The sequence below is a fragment of the Hetaerina americana genome, unplaced genomic scaffold, assembly GCF_022747635.1.
Source record: "Hetaerina americana unplaced genomic scaffold, ioHetAmer1.1.p SCAF_79, whole genome shotgun sequence".
Classification (NCBI taxonomy): domain Eukaryota; kingdom Metazoa; phylum Arthropoda; class Insecta; order Odonata; family Calopterygidae; genus Hetaerina; species Hetaerina americana.
The window spans coordinates 347,852-370,813 of NW_027287416.1; the positions used below are offsets into that span (position 1 = coordinate 347,852).

Sequence of the window (22,962 nt, forward strand, 5' to 3'; positions counted from 1 at the left end):
CATATACTTGAAAGCAATAAAAGACAGATATACTATCAATATGTAGAATGCACTCATTTACTAAGGTAAAATATTAATATAAATACAATGTCATTGCCTTCATAGTTCACTTCATATTACAAATCAGAAAGTCAACTTACCCAGGCATTGCATTACAACTCTCGATACAAATGTTGTCCACTTGAAAATTTGCACAAGATAAGCACTGGTCAGGTCCTGGACCCCAACAGCCTTCCAATGAGCACTGACTATGACACACAAGACCTTCTTTCTCTGTGGATATGTTAAAAAAAAAATGAGTAGAGGATTTAATGTTAGCATGGGATATGTTAATCCAGGCATTAAATGTAACAATGTGAATTATCATAGAAATTAAGAATTTCTTAAATACTCACCACATTCAGTTAATGGCTTATTGTTTTGTAGGTATGTGGGATGATCATTGGACTTTTTGATTTTGTTCCAGTTAATTCCTTCAGCAAAACAAAGGTCCTTGTTCTCAAGAATAGCAATACTGCCTGAGTGGATCTTTTTCAATGATTGCAAACCCAAGGACTTCAGCGATGACTTCACAATATAGAGTGATGACATTAATTCTGTTAATGCTCGCCCTCCTATGACTTCAAGGTTTCTGTGAAAAGAAAATGCACATTATTTCAATCCCAAATATGAGGTAAAATTATTTCATTCACCATTCATTGATTTAATCAACTGTCAAACTGTCACATTATTCCTACATAACTTACCTGAAGTAAGAGAGATTTGTGAATGCTGGATGCGAGGCTTGGATGTTAACATGCTCTGTCACTTCCTTGAGAGTGCTGAAAACTTCAAGACGGTCTGGGTGCATGCTCCCGTGACGTGGGCCAAAAATGAAATCACCATCATACTGCTGGAACCCAGCAAAACTGTGATCCAATATGGTCAGGGATCCTTCAATAATAGTGCAGTCCCGGAAGTTATCCACATTTCCTGAATGTAATATTTTCACGCCTTCACATGTTTTTGGACATGGCCCATCACAAGGAACACATTCTCCATTCACAGCCTGAAGCAAAAGAATTGGTTATAGTAAAGAAACAACATGTTTTTGCCTCAAAGATTAATTTATTCATGCCGTGTACTTGAGTGCTTTGCTTATGCCGATGTTTAGGAGCTTTCATTAAAATAGCATTACGATAATTAACCAGATAAATACAAAAGACTTTATGGAAACAAATTCTAGATCCCTGCTGATAAAAAAATCCATATATATTCCTTATATTTATGAATATAGTTATTTCTTTTGTGAGTTCATAATGAAGCAAAAAGCTACCACAATGGTAGAATAAAAATTTCAATTGAGTGTCAAGGCATTGCTAATGCTATTAATAGAAAAAATGACTCATCATAAGATAACTACCTAATTTATTTTACATCAGATCTTATTATATAATAACATTGCTGCCCTTAGAAAGATATGAACCACAAAAGCAGTCTATATGCTTTCACAATCACTGTGCGAGAAAATTCAAAAGACCATTGTGCAGCTCATTCCTAGCATAATTCAAGTTTTACTCAGAGTTCCATAAAATAAGTCAGTTGAAAGGACAAGGTCTCCAGTTAATCAGTAACCAGTTTCTATATGGAAAGAAAGATATCTAAAGGTGAATCATCTAGCCAGAGTTTAAGTTAATTACTGATAAACTGGAGATTATACTTACCCATATAACTTGTTATAATTAGCAAATGGCAGTGATTAGATATTTATAAATTAATTCTCATTGGATCCACTTGATCTTTCAGTTTGCAGTTTTAAGAGATTATTCAGGGACTCCCTTTTCTTCCACCCTAGTTAATGAATGCTCTTTTTTTCCAAAATGTATACATTACACATTAAACTAATAAACATATATAATGGTTTTAAATAAACATACCATTTTCTTAGGAGGGCAGCTTCTAACACATGCACCATTGTCCTTCAACAAATGCTCTGGACAGTTCTTGACACATGTTGCTCCATAGGCATACTTTCCATCGGGATTCGTTTCCCATGAATATTTTGTTGGGTTGTACCTTTGCATTGCTGGGCATTCTTGCTTGCAGACACCATCATCATAAAAATTTCGACATGCCTGCAAAAGACATTTATGGCACATTGAATCAAAAAACACAGGTAAACATAAGTGAGATACTTTCTTTACCTCATCAAAGAGATCAAAGGGTTGTTTGGGTGAATTAATGCCACTAGCATAAAGGGAGTTAGCTGCTTATAAGATATATGCAACATTTAAGTACTCACCAGGCAGTCACTCTGTTTTGGGCCCGTGCATCCTCCAGCACAGAAGAGATGGCAACATTCTCGAGGGTTTGCTCCAAAACATCTCCCTTGATAACACTGAGGACTGCAGTTGATTTTGGAAAATTGCTGGCAGTTTTCCAGACCCTCACCCCAACAACCCTTCTCACATGAATGATGACAAGGAGGACATTCCCTTTCAGGGTTTGTGAAGTTGTACACATATATCTTCTTGGCATTTGGACCAGTGATTATTTCCTCCCAGTTAATGGTCTTCACGTGGCATAAGTTGTAGTTGTTAAGAAGTCCAACACTCCCTTGAAGAATATCTAATAAAACAAGATAAGATCATTAGGAATTAGTCGATGAATTTAAGTAGGCTTTGATCTATACATAGATTGGGATTCTTGTATAAAACTATGGATATGAGTGTAAATATTCATATAATTTCAAAAAGGCATTTCAACTAGCAATCCCCAATAGGACTAGTTAGTAGGATTTTCAGAGGGAAAATTTTCATGTGTTTCTTGTAAACCACATTAATGACGTCACTTGAATATGGCTATACTTATTTTATACACATTATTGTCACTGCCATTGGTGATACAGCAAAATATATCTACTAAAACCAGTCGTATCCCGTTGTCGAGCCCCACAGAAGGTAATATGGCTAACGTGATGACATGCCGTGGGGGATTGAGATAGTCCAGGTAATCAGTCTATTGAAAGACTACATGGTCCAGCCTCCTTGTGTAAACCTTTTGAGAATGTAAAGGGATAGAGAGAGATCGAGACCCACCTCTGAGAGCCGGCAGTTCCAGGTTGTGCATTTTGGAAAGGGTGGCAAGGAGTGCGAATTCTTCGTCGTGCACGCTGAGTTTGAAGAGTGTCCTTCCGCGGATTATTTGCAGCCGGGGGAGCACTATCCTGCGGACGTCCACGTGAGAGATCAGCACATATCCGGTGACTTCCCGAATGTATTGGAGGAAGGTTAGGTCTAAATCTTCATCCTGGAGCCACGTTAATTCGAGGTTTCCATCGACGTAGGTGCAGTTTGTGTATCTATCCCTCAGATTTCGATAGTGATGCTCCCGGTTGGACGGTACTGACATCCTGCCGTTGGTTCCAATGCATACTGTAAGTAGAGAGATAAGAATACGCTTAGTCCTCGAGACCTCTTTCCCCTGTAAATGAGAGCACAAATTTAAAAAATCAACCGGAATTCAATACTCTATAACTTCGAAAAATTCAATACCAAAATTTTATTAAGAGCCAGTGGCGAAAAAAACGATATTAACTGTATAGATGTGGTGACAGCAAAGTAACAAAATTAATTAATTCCCGAAGAAAAAAATCGCCAGAGGGGTAAATATCCGAATTTAGGGGTCTCTTGTGACGGTATCCACCAATTTTGATTACAGACTACATTGCCAGAATCGACAATGCACATAAATGGAATAACCTGTATAACTTCGACCCAGACAGGTTTTCTTACCAAGTTTACTTAGTCTGATGGCTTCTTATAAAAGTATAAATCCAATATTTTTATTTTCCTCTACGAATTTTAATTAATATATTTCCATGGATATTCACCAAAATATTTAATATTCGTAGAATTTAGCGTGTGCGTTTAGTGTCAGGTAATGCATGAAATAATAAGTCAAAGTTGGTTGAAAATTGAAAACTCCTAGTTTGATATTTAATACTAAAATTACATATACGAAACGTCAGTTGTCTGATATAAGCTAGGAAAAACCGATTCCTTCTCTCGACCATGCGATGCTCGATCTTAAAGAGTTAACGCGAGTGTCCTTAAAACCAAGTTCTAAGATATGATCTATTTTTCGAGCGTGCCATATTATAAGAAAAAAAGGATTGCTGGAACGATGATGGGCGGTTCTCGCGCAGGGGGAAAACAACTCTCGCCCTTGAGTTGAACGTATAAAAAAAGGTACGGCGAACGTAACCAACTGTTTCACATCCGAGGAACTCATCCCGCACGACTCGAAAATCCCTGACTCCACACCCGCTTTACCTCCCACATAGCCACGCTCGCTCACGCCTCCCTATCTCTCAAGGGACCCCGGTAATTAGGCTCATCAGGGGGAAGGAGAAATCGCCAAAAGGAGAGAGAGGCAGATAGCGGGATGGACGAGAGCAAGCATTCTTTCCACTCCCTTCCTCCGGAGACGTGTTTGGACCATCTTCCGAACCGGGATGGGAGAGGAGGAGGAGGAGAGTTCGTGCTGCCCTGCGGTCGACGAGAGCGGCAATTCGCGCGATTGGAGGTCCAAACGAACATTTTCAAATCTCTAAAATGCGGGGAAACAACGAAAACCCACTCCACGTTTCAAAATATGGGCAGTGCCGAGAACGAATTTCGGGGAGTGTCTTTGAACCGACCGGGTAAAAAGCGGGCGTTGATTAAACGAAGTACCAGGACCGTATGAGTTCTCTGAGAGTTTTTGCATGGACTGGTTGTCTACCGCAGGTAGATTACGCGATGCCGTAAGGGAGGAGGCCTTCCGAAAAATCCCAGAGATCAAGAGAGCGTGAAAAGCGAAGTTAATATATCTCCGATGCGGAACGTGATGTAGGAGTTTTTTCCTCGAACCACTGAACATGATTGAATAAAGGCTATTGTAGAGGTTAAAGGATAAACATTTTGACTGCTCCAAGTTTTCCAACTGGAGTACTGGAGCCTTGACATGAGCAACAGCAGTAATATGTCGACAGAAAAATAATAGTGGAGGCTAGATATTTTTCCTCGATAACTGTATTGGAAATGCCTGGATAAATTACGACAGTGCAAACAGAAAAAATGTATTCACCTGCGCAATTACTTGGGATAAATCCTATAAACATAAATGGAGTGAATAAAAACAAGAGTACCTTGCGATATTTGGAAGACCTTCGAAATATCAATGCTAAAAATGTGCACGAAGAAAATGATTGAAATTTAAGATGGAGAAAATGTCATCACGGAAAAGGAAAAAATTGACAACTGTCAGTGGATTACTGGAGGGCAAAGGAAAAAATACAGTTTTTTTGTTTTCTCCGTGGAAATATACAGGTGGGCAAGAGGAGGTCGCGGATAGAGGCATTCTACTCCTAGAACGTGAGGAGGCAAAGATAGAGAATGACGCACTCTCGGGACCGTCCGCTCAACAGCACACAAACAACGCGCGCACAATCAAGAGGAGAAAATAAAGCCGAAAGTCAACACATGCCAGCATCTTTCGAAGAGACAGCCAAAGTGCTTCAAACTGTAAAAGCTAAGCTTTGTAGATAAGAGGAATGTTTGACTTCAGCTCAAAAATGGAAAAGCGATCGTATGGAAATAATGAACAACACTTTTAGGTTTGACAAAAGTGTCCCTTCTAAAGTCTCACAACAATGAGTGCATTTTAGCTACAAAATGCGCAACGCTTTTAATAGCCAGTTACATTTGAAGTGCAGAAAAAAATTAATCACAGATATGCTCTATGTTAGATAGTGGTTTGCTGTTACTGCGTCAATGTTAAAAGGCAGTGGTAGATGGAAAAAATGTTGTCTTATAAAGTGAAGTAAGAATGTCAATCAAATAGTCCTAAATGTAAAACTACCCATCACACAGGTTACTCTTCTTTTAACGCCCCATTTTCTAAATGTATTACTGTGATGGGAATGAATCATGCTAGAGAATCGAATAATAACTTTATAACCTGAAATAATAACTTTATGAATACGCAATTATTCGTTCTTTCACTGTGATAATGCGGATAAAATACAACAAAAAAATCAACGATTCATTACAAAAAAAGACGTCGCTGAAGGGTGTAAGGAAATAAGTATAATTATTCACCTTGTTTCAAAATAGGACAAACCGAAGTTTGAGAATCATCACAAGAGAAAATTCTGTTTTAGTTATGATGAATATACTTCAGTAATTGCGAAAGTGAGGTATTTCATCACTCCTCGCGTTTATACAATCAATGCCAGTTGCCCACATGAATAATTTATGCATATGAAACTTTGGACCGTAAATAATATATTTTCTCCACTCGAGATTCAAAATTCCTATTTTCAAATGATAAAGTCATTGATGCGAAAAAGGTAAGTCAAGGTATGAACAAACATAAGGAAATTCTGACAAGTACGGACGAACAGCTGCAACCTGCAGAAGAATGAGATACTGAAATTGACTCTAAACTTTCAAGAATAATTTTTATTCCTGTGGCTTTCATTCAGTGCTTTATTTGCGGGATAGATACATAGGTAAAGGCTGTCGTTCATATCGCCAGATCCCCGGCAAACTCATGATGGGAAGATGGGCAGAGAGAGAAATGAGGACTTACTTAAAAACAAGACGTGTTGGGAGATGGTCGTGGTATGAAGGTTTATTGAAGTTGGGGTGGAAAAGACAGAGAGATGTAGATGGCTTTGACATAAGACGAATCTGGAGGTGCATCCGAAGGTAGCCGATGGAAGACATGGGCTACGAGTAGCTTCCGAAATGGTTTGACGTGGGGGAAGGAAAGAGGCGGTGAGGGCAAGGGATGTGGGAGGACACCGAGAGACGAGGAAAGAGGGAGACGAACAGTGTGAATAGAGAGCTAAGTTCAGACGTTAAGAAAAATCCTGTTACGCATGAGAATTCATCTGATTTACAAAAGCAGAACGGTTTATGGGCATTAAACTGGAATAATAAGAAAACCTGGAACGTGGCCGGAGGATGATCAGCTTAAATTATGTGTCGGATATTTCGCGCCTTGAGTAAATTCCATGTGTCATCAACGTAGGTAATAGGCGTCATAGTTGCCAGGTTAAATCCCTCGATCTTTGGCTGAGCTGTTCACCAGACCTCACAACACCACCTCTTTTTAACCTTTATACAAATAAGAAATAAAATTTAAACAAACAAATTAATGATGCAAAGCTAGGCGGGGGCGATGGAGAAAATTTTCATTTCTTGCAGTCCTGAGGCGAAATTTGAAACAGTAAGCAAGATCAGAAGCAGCGAGCAAGGAGAAAGGGCACAGTTTAGGCAACCTCTGGAAACGTCTTCCGCCGAGTCACGGGGGGAGAAGATTGACAGCTACAGGAGGCCCATCGTTCCATAGTATGACCGAGAGGACGCCGGAGAGAGCCACGCAGTGGTGGCCCCATCTCCACCCTTTGACCGTCCCCTCACCCCTGAAGGGAGAGGGGACGGCCGGGTGGGGCATCCCTTGTTGTGGGGGATTGCCCCGCCCTCACGCTCGGTGCACCAGCACAAATTGGTCCGAAGTAGCAGTTCCAGGACGACATTTCACGACGTCGAACAAACGCATTTTACGAGAACGAACGGAATTACATACCAAATCCTCAAAATATTAAGTACACCACACCCCATTCAGTGACGTTTGATGTTCCCCTGAATAATCCTTCCTTCTAAGTCTTCCCGTTTACTTCTTCTCTTCCGTTTTTCTTTTCTCGCGCTCAACTGTCATTTATAAGAATCACTTCGAAGCGAACTCAATGCCTGGTGCCAACTACGGCCACACAAGGAAGCAACAAAATACGGTCATTTCAACGAGCGCATATTAAGCTGAACCCAGTCTGCAATGCGATTAAACTTACATTTGCTTTCCCGACGTTTCTCCAATTTCCATCCATGATTAGAACCCCATCGTTACCGTCAAGTGTAAACCCTCACGATAAATTACTGAATTTATCCACGCGGATATAAATGAAGCATGACGCAAGCGTGAGGGAATCCAAAAGAAGAAAGAGCGCGCGTGTAAGATGAGGAGCGGGAGTAAAAAAGGAAAGAGAACACGAGCTCGTACAACGGCAAACAACCCAAGTGTTAAATCGGCATTCGAAAAATATTCTGTTCGACCCGTGCGTGGTAACATGCGAACGAAAATAATAAGGGGGTCGACATTCCTCGAATCCGCCCCGAGCGCTGTTGGATCGAGGCATCTCGTGACTCTCGGCCACCCGCCCGCCTTCCTCCTCCTGATACCATCTCCACGAAGCATCCGCGCGCCGTCTCCGGTGCCTACCCCGGGGAAAACCGCTCCGGACTGAGAGCAAGCGGGCTCTTTCCTCCTCCTCTTCTCTCGCATTCCTTGTCCGTCGTCCCACCTCTTCCTACGCGCCCCCCTCCATATGGAATCACTCGTTACGCTCGGATCATGCATGTGCACTCGAAGGGGATGCGTTGAGAGGGCTGTCGCACATGTGATGAGGAGACGGAACGCAAAAGAAAACGGGAATGCAACAAACCGGATGAAATTAATAAAGGACGGAAATCGTTGGACGTCCGTACCCGAACCGGTCTGAATGGTGGCTCAGGATTTGGAAATGCTCCACGGTCTTATTACTTTCAATATTTATATAGTCCTCAACAGTACGCTAAGGTAACCTTTTTCGTACCGGGACTTCTATAATTGGGCTGGAATTTTAAGTCAATTATGAGTCGTGGTCCAAAATAAAACTATGGAAGAGGTGGTAACTAAAGTCTCAAAGTTTCCCCAATCCGGCTTGAGAAAAAGAATAGAAATCACAGGGTCTAACTTTCTTTCAAAGAAATGGAGGGATGAAAGCCTATTACACTTTCACACGACATAAGATATTCTGAATTTATCACGCGGTGAAGACTCGTGACCATTCCGGGCAATCAAGAAAGGATTCTATGTTTCCAACGTTCAGCTGCCCCCTACTTTTTTGTCTCCTGGCCTAATGAATGCCGGCGAGATTGGATCCCCCGCGGAACTAAGAATGAAACTTCCCTGATATAGCGCGGGTTTGGCATTATCTTTTAATTTCCTTCTTCGAGTGAACGTTCCCCTCTTCGCCCTAAAAAAATACCACCTTGAACAAGAGCGAACCAAGTTGATTAGATGACGATGGTGGATGGTGGAGGGATGGCTTTGATCAGAAGAATATCTTACCACAGCAAGAATGATGGAAGATAGAGAAGGGAAAGCCGTAAGGGAGTGCCACCCACTTTTGACTTAAAAATGATAAATTTTGGGTGCTCAAATCTCCCTTGATTTCTAAAATTTATTTAAATCAGCTTGACAGTATGTCCCATCGTGTTATTATGCACGCTTCCTCAGGATTGGGTTAAAATGAAAACTGTTACTCCGAGTGAAATATCACTTCCAAGGCTTTTAAAAAGGATTATCCGATTTTGTTAGCAGTTTTACAGCGTAGTGATGAATTGAGGGCCATCGAGTGTCATGGATGTTCCATAAATCATATTAACAAAACAAAAAATCGCAGTTGTCAAGCCGAAGGTCGTTTTCATAGGTGAGGGTAGAGTTAACCTAGTATTAAGCCCAACGGCCAGTGAAATTCACACATCAAGGTGAAGAGCCAGTTGCTTTCCCTGTACCACCTATGATTTCCCAGGAAGATCTGGCGCTCGAAAAATCTCACAGCTTGGAAGAAGCTGAGGATGTCCCTAGTCGTCCGCAGAAACCGAACCCAGGCCATCCGGTCAGTCGTCCAACGTTTTAACCCACTGGATTACCACACCTATAAATCATATCACGTAAATAAAATCAATATCGAAGATAATTGGATTTTATATTTTATGGGCATGTTCACCAAATGGCCGTATTTCCAAGTCACGTTATTTACACAGATACCGTGGAAATTACAGCTGAAAACGTAAAAATAATATTACCTAATGCGTTACAATTTTCATTTCGCACGGAAACAACAAGGGTACTTCTCTTTTTTCGACTTTCAACACTAAAATCAAAACTATTGGAACTTAAAAAAACACTGAATCTTTAAATGCGTCAGGGAAACATGGCCTCTACCATCGGGGACTTCAATGAATCAATTAACTGCCAGAAAAATTGAAGAGCCTCAAATCATTCAGGAATATTGAATCTCCCTCCAACTTATCCATTGAGTCGAGCTGACACCAACTGGTTCGACCCACGTCCCCCAAGGTTTTCGCGTCGATTCGAGGGTAAATGGAAGAAGATTTAAAGAAAACGATTTGAAGTAGGTATTCCGAGTGCTCAGTGATATCCCGTTCGACCACCTTCGCGCCACCTTCCACCCCCGCCGTCGTCGCCATCCCCTTTTTGATTGGTCACCTTTGTCCTGGGCAACAAACGAGCCGTGATTGAAAACGTGAGCTCCCCTGAATCCCCCCCTTGCCATCCCCTACACCCCCTCCTCCCGCTCACCATACCATCGCATTCCTTCCCTGTCCACCTCCCATGCAACTTCCCTCCAACCCACCCCAATCCGAAACCCCTCCAGGAAACCCTCTCTATTTTCTATTTAATTTCCCCATCCCATCATCCACCCGTTCAACTAATTCTCTCAACTCGCCCGCTTCCCAGGTCCCCCACACAAAAGCCGATCTTCTCCTCTTCCTCCTCCCCAAGCCATTGTCCCCTCTAGATCCGAACCCTTATTTCAATCAAGCGGCCCTCCTCCTCAACGGCAGGTCGTCTTCTTATCACAATGCACTCTCTCCCAGTCCCTACCCGTTCCATTCCTCCGCCCACAGTAAAAGGGCCCTGGAGCGATGTGCGTATGGCCCTGGGAATCTCGCGTTCCTCCTTCTCCTTTCTCCCCTTCTCTCGAAACTGTAACCAATTCGTAGAAGTGAATAGAAACTCTTCATCATCACTCCTTTATCATTATTATTATAAAGGTCACTCATCAAAATATTCTACGATGAAGAGGGAAAAGCTGAGAATGGAGCATAAATTGACCATTTAATTAATGAACCATTCATCACGACACATTACGCAAAATATATGGTTCCAAGAAGAAAAATTACCCATTCCACTCGAGAAATAAAATTAGATTCGATCGAGAGACAGTATTGATGAGAAGAAAAAAATAAGACTTTCATTCTTTAGAAGTCCAAGCCTAAACTCGTAATTTAACTGCTCCTTAGGTTGCCTGCTTAGATCTTTGACGTTCCCGTCATTTTCCAGTTAAATAATTCCCATGATATTCAGAAGGAATTCCACGTTTGATATCAACTCGGAAAATATTTTCCTTTCAAACATTAGGACTAGCTACTCATTCACAAACTTTGATAAAGAGCGTTGTTTTATACGACGCGGAAACATGACGTAAAATTCTTTGAAGCATGACGATAGGTGTAGATTAGAGGTTTTGGAAATGTGTGTGTAGAGAAGGGAGGAAAAGGTTTAGACATTAAGGAAAACAAACAAGGAAGTTGTAGGCTAGGTGGGGGAAAAGAGGGGATTGTTGGAAGAAATCCCAGGGAGGCAGGACATTATATGCAGAGCGTTTAGATTGGCGAAGGGATGTTGAAGACTGCGATAGAGAGGAAAATGTCAGGCAAACTAGAAAGGGGTAGGCTTAGAATAGGGATGTTGGACGGAATGAAGGGAGGAAGCAGGTATCCGGAATTGAAGAGGGTTTTGTCGTATGGTTGGATGTAAATTGGGTATTGAGAGGATATGCAAGGATGTATCGTCAAACCATCGTATAGTCTGTTCTCATCGAAAAACTTCCTTAAATGATAGAATACGAACACGTTTACACCTGTGGAATATGAGGATATGCAAGCAGGTTGCTATTCATCTTAACCATGGATTTCCTCCCGGGCCAAACAAAAGTGTATGCGGACATTTCTCAGCTTTCTCTCCCATCGAACGGGCCCTCGTTCCAATCCATGGACCACCCTTGAATACTACCAACCTTGCCCCGTTAAGCATTTGCGATTTTTCCGGTTTAGATACTTAACTAGGGAACGGTGGGCGTCATAGGGGATGAAACAACCTCGACGCCGCTGTTATGCGCTTCGCGGCCAATTAACTAGTTGGCCACACCTACTAACCTGCCCCAATCCATCCTCGAGTTAATGATTGTTGTTTTCACACTGTACTTTCCATAGCTACTGGCATTCATTTAAGGGCGTATTTCAACAAGTACTCTCGCACGTGCATAACAAGTAAGATACCTTATTCATATTCCATGAGTAGAGTCATTTCAATTCCAGAATAACAACCGCGAACTAACACGATGACGTCCCTGAGGAGGAAGGGGAGGGGGGCTTCATGCGCCCTTTCTCAAGTGCGATGAGAGTGAGGGAAATGAAGAGCGGCTTGGAAAAATGGAAGATTTCGTGCGAAATCCCCGACACCCAGTGGACGGAAACCATATTATTATCATCGCATATGATTCCCCTACATCATAGCCCGCGGGACGCCACCTGGACGGGTGGCGGCGTTATTCGGCATGATTGATTACTGGAGATCCACTGCACTTCCTCTCATTCATGAATAAATATCTCGCCCCTTAATTAAAAGCAGCAAGTTTGCGTCATATCAATCTGCACATTAAGATCTTCCGCATAACTTTCGCGTCCTCGTCGTCAACCAGTTCTATTGCACGAGTCCACGCTACATTTTGGATTCGAAACATTTCTGGAGTCTCGAACCGAAGTAAAACCTCCATCATATTAAATGCGATGTGTCGGCAAAAACAAAGAAATTCTGAAAATATCAAACACGGTTTTCTCCTAATTCTGTTCCACGGAAAAAATAAGGAGTATGGTTCTCGTCGTATTTATACTCTAGCGGTCATTTTAAATCAAAAAAATGACAGATGCCTGTACAGTCCATAACAAACAGTAACAATGTCCTGCATTTCAACAAATACAAAAATAAACCAGCAAGGCTGAAAAAAGGATACTGACTCGAAGGATCACCCCAAGAAGAACATCTGACAGTCGTGCGTAACTTGTTGCAAGGGAACTCAATTTCCAGATACAAAAACGATCTCTTTCTTTGTGTCCCAAAACAAAAAGTTTACGGCTTTAACGAAGAGGAGCGCGGGAGATAGTAAACTTCGCCAAGCGGTGCAGGAGATGGACACTGGTTGTTCATTGTCGTATCCATCACACGCAAGGAAGGAGGAAAATAAAGGCGGGACTGACAGACTTGAGGAGAGAAAAGTACCCACCGAAGCCGAAGAAGAGAAGCATCGCGCAGTCATCGAGGGAAACGGGTTGGCTGCGCAGACGGGGGCGCGACGGCCAGGCGTCGGGGGCCGCAGAACGCAGCCAAATGGTGCTTGCCCCTCGATGGGCCATGATTCCTCCACCGCCAGAGTTCAAGAGCACGGTCGTGCCAACTGGGATACGTGATTTTTCCGAAACCCATTACTTGCAGGTGTTCGAGGGAAGCCATTTAAGCTCTTCCAAAACTTGTGATTAATCCCTCCTCCGCCCACCTATCATCTCGCCGCCGTACCTGGGCGAATTTCAGCCCAACCGTACCTATCTCTTTCAGCGTAGCCCTCTCGCGGCGGGAAGGATATATTAAGCCAATATGGTTGAGTGTTATCTGATGAAGTGGAAAAGATGCTTCAAAATCCTTCGGGTGTACGTGAAATGTTGGGTGAACCGGAGGAAAGAGAGTCCGAAAGAGAGAGGGAGAGTGAGAAACAGGAGGTTCACGACCCCTCTGTAACTTCCCGAAACAGTCAAAAGACCCCGAAGACTGTAATTTATTTAAAAGGAAGAATAGGCAGAGTTTTAAAATTTCGTTTAAGAAGAGAAAGTTAATGAAACAAGCCTTAAACGACTTCATGAATGACCCTTGCATTATATTTTTAGACATTTAAATTCATGTCATAATTGACAAATACTCACGACTATTTTAATTTACTTTTGCGAAGCCGAGGGGAAGGATTTTTGAAACATTAGTAGCTTCAATTTTGGTGTTCGCTATGTCCATTCAGGCCGTAAACTACTACACACTGGATAGCTTTTGACTAAAAAAATGTTTTATCTTCAATCACAAAACCTCCAGAGATAATCCATTACGGGCATATTCTGCTTGCTGCTATGTCGGAGAGAGGTAATAAACATTCGAATCTTCAAAGCACAGGTGAGCAAAAGAGCGGTTTCCATGATAGAGAGTCGAAAAACAACAAGTTCATTCATCACAACTTTCATTAATATATGACGAATTTAAACAAGATACTCCCTATATGGAATTAAATCCGACGGGTTACACTCCTCAAAAGGAAGCCTGATTCACCTTCCACGGAATTCCGGCGTTGCCATTTCAATATCTCATCTTCCTCTGAGGATGAGTCTTGAGATGTTAAACCGGCAACGTCATGGGTTCCAAAAAATCTTTCCGGTCAAGAGAATTACCTTGGGAGGAGGGACTGATTGCCAAGGTGCTCGAGAAAATCCAGCAGAAAAAAAAACGAAGTGTCTCTCGCCAAGGTATCTCTTTCTCTACAAAAACGACAGAAACAAAGCTGTAAGGCCCAAATTATATGGCTCTGTAATAAGAAAAAAACATGGGAAGTGAAGAGCGAAGTTCAGCAAATCGAAGTGGTTACGTCATTTAAACTAATATTTTCAAGAGAGATTTTGAACACTTATTTTATCCAATAATAACATCAACAGTAAGAATCCAGGCACAAAGTTTGACCACCAAGAAGACCATTCATAAAATATTAGAACGAGATTAAGCCAAGATTCACAACATGGTTTAAAAGACTTTCGGACGTGAAAAAATGATGCGGACGTAAATTCAAAAGATAACTTTCTGGTGACACCGGACCACTTTTAGTCGAGGGCAAATGGGAAAAAACCTGAACATTCTTTGGAGGGCGTGGAGAGAGTGTGACGACCGTCATCGGAAACTAATGCTAAATGTACGGCTTCAAACCGAATGTCCCCTGATCGAAATGACGAAAGATAATCATTACATTCGGCCGCTTTACAAATCGCTTTTGTCTGTAGACCAATATTTTGGGCACATCCACACTCACCATTCCGAAGATCACTGGATAGAGATTTATACTTAGGGAGACTAGAATGCCATCGACAATGATAATACGACTCATCGATTAGTCTATCTTACCTTCTTAAATGTTAAACCTTGGCAATTAGACCAATGCTACGCATTATTTTCCCCAAATTATGAGCCGGATGACGATCAGTGGAAGCTATTCTTGCATTCCGAAGAGTGCCTAAATGATACGACAATGGTGAAGAACATAGTACTACCGTAGTACCATGGCCAAGAAGGTATGATTAGTTTGATCCGATAATTAAAATGATTTGACGCGGGAAAGGTTTCATATGAAAGTCGATGAAATTATCTGGCGTTAGGGATAAAAATCAACTGTAAAAAGAACATCATGAACGAAAAAGAAAATTTTGTTTATATTTTATTCTATTTTTAAAACTATTTTACGTGAAAATACCACGGTTTACCGACAGAAGAACAAGTGAATGCTCCTGAAGACCTTATGCTTTATATGCCGATGGCATCATCATCACCGCCTGATTTCCAATCGATGTGGTCCAGTGTCTCAGCCGTTAAATACTTAACTACGACACGCCAGACGGAATCCAGCGATTCAGCGGAACTCAGCGTCCAACTCTCCTCAAAATATTGCGCACAATTTACTTAGAAAATTAAAATTGGTTCATATTTGACGGATTGAAAACAGAATGTTGCATTGACTTGGAGGATCAAGTTACATGGGAAAATGGCGAAAGAGGTATCTTCGCGAAAGATCCGATGAAAGGCAAATCAAGGTGAGGACCAGACTGGCGGTCTGTCAGATAAAGCTGATTCCTTTTCAAACACATCTTTGCCATTCGACGAACGAGCTTATAACACTAATTGGATTGTCGACTAAAAAAACTGGCATTATCCCTGCATTAGCTCGAATCACTGAAGAACAACGGCGTTACTACACCAGAAGAAATACTCGCCGACCCGAAGCCAACTCGAACCAGTGACTTAAACCTGCCGGCACACCGTTTAGCCGCTCGGACCGAGCGGTCGGTAGTCGATTGAAAAAAAGGGTATCCGCGTGTGAAAGGGTTATGCAAGGGAGGCGACCGACATATGACGTAATTTGCGCAATTAGGGATAAATGTGGTAGTTTAGGGATAGATGTGATTTGGTAGGGGTAGGAAATTAAGGGAATTCCTGGCGTGGGAAAACCCGGCGTCGACACTCACCTACTTATAACGAAATGCAGTAAGGGTCCCACAGTTCAACATCTCATCCCATGAATAGGTGTACTCCACAATAAGCGCTCTTCACATAACACCCTAAGCAGAGATCGAGATACCAGTGAAAAATTCAGCCAACTCCGAGATTCTAACCCGGGCTCTCTGGGTAGGAAGCCAGAAAATTTTGCACCGTACCATCCCGAGCCCTCTGAAAGAGGTGAGAGCACTGGGTGGGCGAGAAGGAGTTGTAAAATTCGAGTGCGACAACTCCTGTGACACGCGAGGCGAGAAAAGTACAAGGCGGGGAGGGGAGTAATGCCGAGAGACTCCTCGCAAGGGGCGCCAACGAGGGGGCCAAACGCCGCCGCCCATCACTGGGGCCCCGGGTGAAATGAGCAAACGGGCGGGCATGCCGAGGTCCGAGGTGGGAAGGGACAGGGGAAGCGGGGAAGAGGAAAGAAGAAAGGAAAAAGCGCCTTTGCCGCCACCGCCGTTACTAGCCCGCCCACGACGCCTCCAAGAGAGGGGACACACCACCCTCCCTCCCGTACCCCAATACCGTGTTTGCAACCACTCTCCTCCTTCCCCCACACCACTGGGACACCCACTCTTCGACATCCCTCTTTACACACACTCTCGCACGCCGGTATGAGATGTTCATTGAATATCGCTAAAACGTCGACGGAGGTGGACGAAATAGCATTTAGTATCGCACATCGTAACAACAGACATGAGAGAGTTGATGGCATTTTTACTGCACGCATGAGTTTCTATCCTCCCTTCCACGGTTCCTTGTCAATTATATGGTCTTAAAGACATTGATAGGTGCTCGATGCTTTCATAGTGCTCTTTTTTGCATGGCTACACATCACCTGCGGATCATGTACGTAAGCACATCGCGGCCCGACATTTTAATCGAATAATGCCGCGAGACATTTAATTAATCATTCGCCATTTCGCACCGTCGTATAAATGAGGTAAAGACGTCTTGCCGCTGAGCGGAACTCGATGCCCTGGAAGACTGCCCTGGAAGCTGAGGAGAGGGGCGGCGTGAATGCCGGGGCAGAGCCGGAGCGACGATGAGACAATAAATGAAACGAAATAAAAACTAAAGAGAGAGGCGAAGCAGGGAATGGATTTCGACGGGAGGTCGACTTCCCAGTACCCGCCTTTCTTTCCCAACTTCCCCTTCTTGCCCCACCCTCCACGGGAAGGGGAAGGTGAGTTCTCGGGCGGAGGATGGATGGTCCCAAGAGGATAGCCTGAGGGCCGTGGATGACGGAAGGCGGGCACGGTCGGGGATGAAAAGTTGATCTCTTGGCGCCTCTCTGGGGGCGAGGACCATTCAAAGGCAGCGGCCACGTTCCTCGGGAGAGGATGGTGCCAGAGGGAAAAGGAAGATGGAGGAAGGGGTCGCGGCAGCACTTGTACAAAACAAAGCTTCTTCCAAGAGGTGCAAAGGAACTGTGAAATTGTTGGAAGGTGCTTGATGGTTTGATAAGCTAACCTAGTATTAGCGTTGGCTGGCGTTTATGAAAATCAAAGCCCATGATTACAAAGCATAGCCAACTAAGTGCACTTCCCGATCGTCGTTCATACTTTATTCACGTTGATTTTGCTCGTGATATGCCGTATTTCGCTCGAAAATTAGTTAAGCGATTAGTCTGATACGTTATGGCGTACTTCAGTTCACTGCATAACCTGCTAAATTTAACTGATTTAAAAATTAAAAGAGCTAAAATCAGGGAAACAATGGTGCCGCGTACAAAGTTGACTGTCCTTCAAAATTCAACGCTTTAATTCAAAGGCAGCGGCTAAAATTCTGAAGTTCTAAGTTCTAAATGCGGCATACTGTGCCGTTATCCCACGCTGACGCGTAGTGGGTACTGGCTTCTTCAAGAACAGCTGAAAGAAGCGACCCGATTTCATTGCCTGGATGCTGCTGTGACATTTCCCTGTCTTCTAACCACCGACGCATCCACCCCGGGGCTGCAGCGCCAGCTGCCCACGCGCGGCACTAACGCCAGCACGCGGCACCTCCTCTCCCTCTCATAGCGCTACCTCCGACTCCTTCCCATTCCCCGCACTCCCTGGAGGCGCCCTACCCTCATTGGCGATTCCAATTCCCTCCCCTCTCCTCTCTCCGATCGCTGCCTTACAAAGTAGATCCCGTTCGACGACGATCATTGCATGTGGAGGATACGAGAAATACGAATTATGGAATAATGAAAAATATCACCTTTACAGGCGCTTCGCCAAAGTGGCCGTAATTCGAGTTGAGAGGAGGAAGCGGGGCGACGATGGGAACGAATTCGTGTGTGGTCATTTTTCGCCATCATCAATCTCTGTTATGATTGATGAGCCGAGACTGCAATGAGGGAATGCTTTAAATCTCGAAGAGCCGGGGAGTTTTGAATAATTACCCTAATCTCGGGCTAACGGCCTCCATCCGTCACGCGGGTGGAACGATTGGGGAGGGGGGGCATGATGATGGACAGGCGAGTCGGCGAGAGGGAACGGCCGGCTGGTCGAGTGCGAATTCACGCCCTCGCGAGACATTCATTCGAGTCAAGGCGACGTCGCGAAATTGAAAACCGAGCCTCGAGCGCTTACAAACCTGCGGTTCCGTGTCAATTAGACGCGGCGCCTCGGAAATGATAAAATTATGCCGACCGAGGCCGAGTTATGTAATAGATATCGCGTGGGCTCGCAGCCGATCTATGCGGCACAGCCCGTCCCGCATCAATACCGGTTGCCTTCATATCCCGGAGTGCTGAAGAATATTGCTACCATGCTGTCATCCAAAAGCGTGTAATACCCAAAACCACCATCATTTTAGAGGCACAGAATTCGTAATTATCAATCTGAGAAGAACTTGTTGTCGACGCGTTTGGGGTAAGACCGATCCGGCAATTAATTCAAAACTTTGGGATGGAGGAAAGGCATTAAATTATGACGACTTGCGCTTGCATTCCGCGCGGTGATGAGGGAGCGAGAACGAAGCAAAGAGATCCCGAGGAAAGAAACCACCCCGCGCTGCTATTTTGAATACCGTAATCAAACCATCGGCGGCGGTCTTCGTTTTCCTTTTCCTTCGCCATATATATCCAGGTATTTATGCACCTATCTCCGCGATCACCGTGGAGTGAAGGACGTCGGCGTCCGCCCACAATGCACTCCCCGCCGCCACTGCAAGGGGGAGGCATGACGTGATGGATTCCCTCCGCACTCCCTCAAAGTACCTTCGCGGATCTCCGTCGAAGGAGAGGTGGTGTGGGAGGGGCGTTGGGGAAGAGCGAGAGAGAGAGAGAAAGGGAGGGAGAGCGAGCGGTGGCATCTCCGCTTTCTTTCGGCGCGCGAAGCAAGCGACGCGGGGCGGACCCCAATCGGGTGCGGGAGGGTGGTTGGAAAAAGGGGCGGGCGATACCGTCTTCCCTCGGGCGCCTCAGGAGGGCTCATTGGGTCGACTCCAAATAAAGGAACGGGGGGGGGGGCTGACGGAAACAGTCCCGCGAAGGAGAGCTGTGACTTTCCGAACCGCCCAGGCGCGCCTCCATTCGCGCACGCACACACACACACACACACATCATCTTCGTCGTCGAAGCGTGGCTTCCTACGCATCGCAAGCTGGGGATAAAGGGGCAGAGGAGGGGGTTTCGAAGGAGCGCGAGGAGCTCTCTCTTCCTCCGCCTTCCCGGCATCCCACGCGCGCCTGAGTCACACACCTACGCGAGAGGCGGAGGAGTTCGGAGAGAGGAAGGGGGGGTGGTCAGGATGGGGAGGGGTTGAGAGGGACTCTGGGACGAGGCAGTGGGGAGGGGCGAATGATATTACGATGACGGCTCCCGTATATACCATCGGCACCACTCGGAACCCACACGGACCCGAAAAAACAGCATCGATCCAGTGAGAACGTTTAAGGGGGATGCTGCTCCTTCGTTTTTATTTCCGTTCCGGGTGGAGGGCAACGTCCCCGGTCTCAAATTAAGGACCCCGTCATTCGATTGTGTTCCCGGAGAACGGACGGAGCTCTCGGGTTGGGCTTTCGTAATAAACTCCGCGACCTCATATGGAGGGATTAATTTGGTGTGTATAGCGCATTCAGTCACCCGGAGATATAATCAAGTTAAATGACAGGAGACTGATGACAATGTGACTTCAAACACGACTGAGGATAGGTGACCATCTCCGAAGTAATGTTCGAGATGCGAAAAAAATAAGAAGCATCTCTAGTCAAAGAGGGTTAAGAAACTTTTTTTTGCAGTAAGTACTAATTTATCTGCTTTGCATAAGCAAATAATATGCCAATGAATATTTCATTTGATATGACATATGATATTTCCTGGCCGAAAAGTTTCCATTATTTATGATCGTCAATTGAGTGTTAATATACGTAGTGTAAGACCTCTAATGACCGAATGATGTATATCCCACAATTATTAAAAGCCAGGGTATGATCACTGACACGCTTGACTATCATAAATAAATATTTTGAAATACCACAGTGACTGAACAAATCCAATTTGATGCTTACGAATAAATCAATTTCTACCTTATTCACATTGAATTTCATCGAAGGAAATTATTCAGCAGTGAATGAGTCGAAGAAATTTGTTCCCCGACATCGTAATTTGGCTTTAAATTAACATTTTCTGGTTATAGTGGTCGGAATAAAATCACGACTATGATAAAAGCAGAAGTATCTATTTTTCATGACAGGATTGCGTATACAAGCTGAAACGCTCATTATGAAAAAGATAATGTTCCTGGAATTCTTTCTCCAGGAAGTCTCAAACAGAACAAAAACTGAACTGGGCAAAACACAGTTATTTGAAAGGGTAGGAATTCTGGGTTCTCTGCCTTCCAATCACGACATTTCAATTAGAGGATTCCGTGGCAGAGAAAGGTGGGAAGGAATGGAGGGAGAGTTTCAAATTACTAGACGCAAAGGCAGCGGAGTAGATTGAAAGAAAAATACGGAGCGTAGGTAGTAATAAATTGTTGTAAGAAATATGAAGACCAGAAAAACATGGATGATTAATTAATACGCTTACATCACACGAACCGTTCCCATACAATGGACAAAGAAACCGAAAGCAATTATCAAAGTGATTGGCTAGAGGTAACTATCACAAAGTAAAATTGCTGTCAGCAATTTTCTCTGTCGGTGAAGACTCTTTTAAACAAGAATGTCTTCAGCGAGATTTCCTTTCAACTCAGTTGCTAACAGGGACAAACAATTCAATGTCAACTCAAAGAGAGCATAGGGAAAGTTCTGCAGTGATTTTTTTTCCTCGGCCCAAAACTCTGTGGATTAGAAAGGTAGAGGATCTTCTGGTTTAATAAAAACCAGTATGATTGAGAGACAAGAAGAATAAAGAATAACAAAGAAAACAGCAGTGTAAACGTAATTTAAGCATTGTATTCTGAAATCTAAAGAAGCCAACAAAAGCGTAGGTGAAACTTATGATCCAGAAAAATAGACGATTATGCCATCAGCCGCTAAAAGAGAACACATTCCGTATCCAGGAGAGATGAAATATTTATTTAATGTAATTATTTTTATAAATAAGGAATTCGGTAATTAAGAACGATATACTATCGGACATTTTGATCAACAGTCATAAAACGATATCGGTTTCATTGGCACATAACTAAAGACAAAATAATATCCTAAGCAGGCACCTAAAATCAATTGGCTTTTTTGATCGACCATAAATATTTCAAACTACGACCGAATTCTTTGAGGAGGAAAGATCCATTGTTTAAAGACGGATGGAAATGATTATGTTGAAGACGAGACGATGGCAGACCACACTGACAGGGAAGGATTTCCAATGGGTTAAGTCAAAGCGGGAGAAAGCGAGAGTGTACGGCCGATGAAGCGGAAATTCCTCAAGGTGAGTACAAGGGGCGGAGGAACATCGGTAGTAAAGGTTCAAGGGGAAATGGCATAGGGATGCACGATTGTGGGCGTCGATCGAGGTGCGTTCTCCTCCATCCCACCTCCCTGCCTCTCTCTTCCTTCCGCGCTAACAACCGCCCTCTCCCCTCACACCGCCCACACGCCGAACATCCCTATACCCCCCCCACCCACTTTTCCTCCACCCCCGCACTATTCCTCTCCCTTGAAGAGCGAGCACCATCGCACGCCAGCCCTACGAGCCTCGCGTCAGTGAGTGATTGGGGCGGGGTGGGGTTTCATTGCATTCTCCACGATGCCTGGCAAGGGGGAGATAGGTTGGGGGAGTGGGATGGTCATCGAGCTTCCCGCTCGCCCGTAATCGCGCGCACGTAGCATCATTCTCTAGGGAAATAATGAGCAGAAGGTGGGCACACTTGCGAAAAGAAAATGTTTCGTCTAAACTACGCGTGAATTCTTTGCATAATGGTAATATTTAATCATGTGATAACGTGGAGGTAAGGCTAGCCCACGTTAGTTTCTCTAAAGGTGATTTCATTGCAAACATTATTTGCCCTTCAAACTCCCGAAGCGCTCATGGAACGTTTGGCCGAAACTAGCGAAAAAAAGTAGAGTCCTTATTGCCAAATATTAATGAAAGACAATTATATGAATAAAGAAATGAAAGGTAGTAAATTAAATAGGAGATGAATTAGGACAGGCACAGAAGACAGAACATATTTGAATTTTGGATATATGTAACGCTTGCATTTTTCCTAGGAAGTAAAATAGTACTCCAATCCTAAG

General features: G+C 43.8%; 1 protein-coding gene across 1 annotated transcript in view; it reads right to left on the bottom strand.

Annotated features, from left to right (window-relative positions):
• Nucleotides 1-22,962, bottom strand: part of Egfr (epidermal growth factor receptor) — a 203,644-nt gene that overhangs the window by 10,486 nt on the left and 170,196 nt on the right. Inside the window, exons 5-10 of the mRNA XM_071596255.1 lie at nt 3,078-3,413; nt 2,282-2,607; nt 1,917-2,114; nt 747-1,048; nt 396-631; nt 141-273 (exon numbers count right to left, since the gene is read on the bottom strand). Coding sequence (XP_071452356.1) covers nt 141-273; nt 396-631; nt 747-1,048; nt 1,917-2,114; nt 2,282-2,607; nt 3,078-3,413 — 1,531 coding nt within the window. The remainder of the gene's footprint in view (nt 1-140; nt 274-395; nt 632-746; nt 1,049-1,916; nt 2,115-2,281; nt 2,608-3,077; nt 3,414-22,962) is intronic.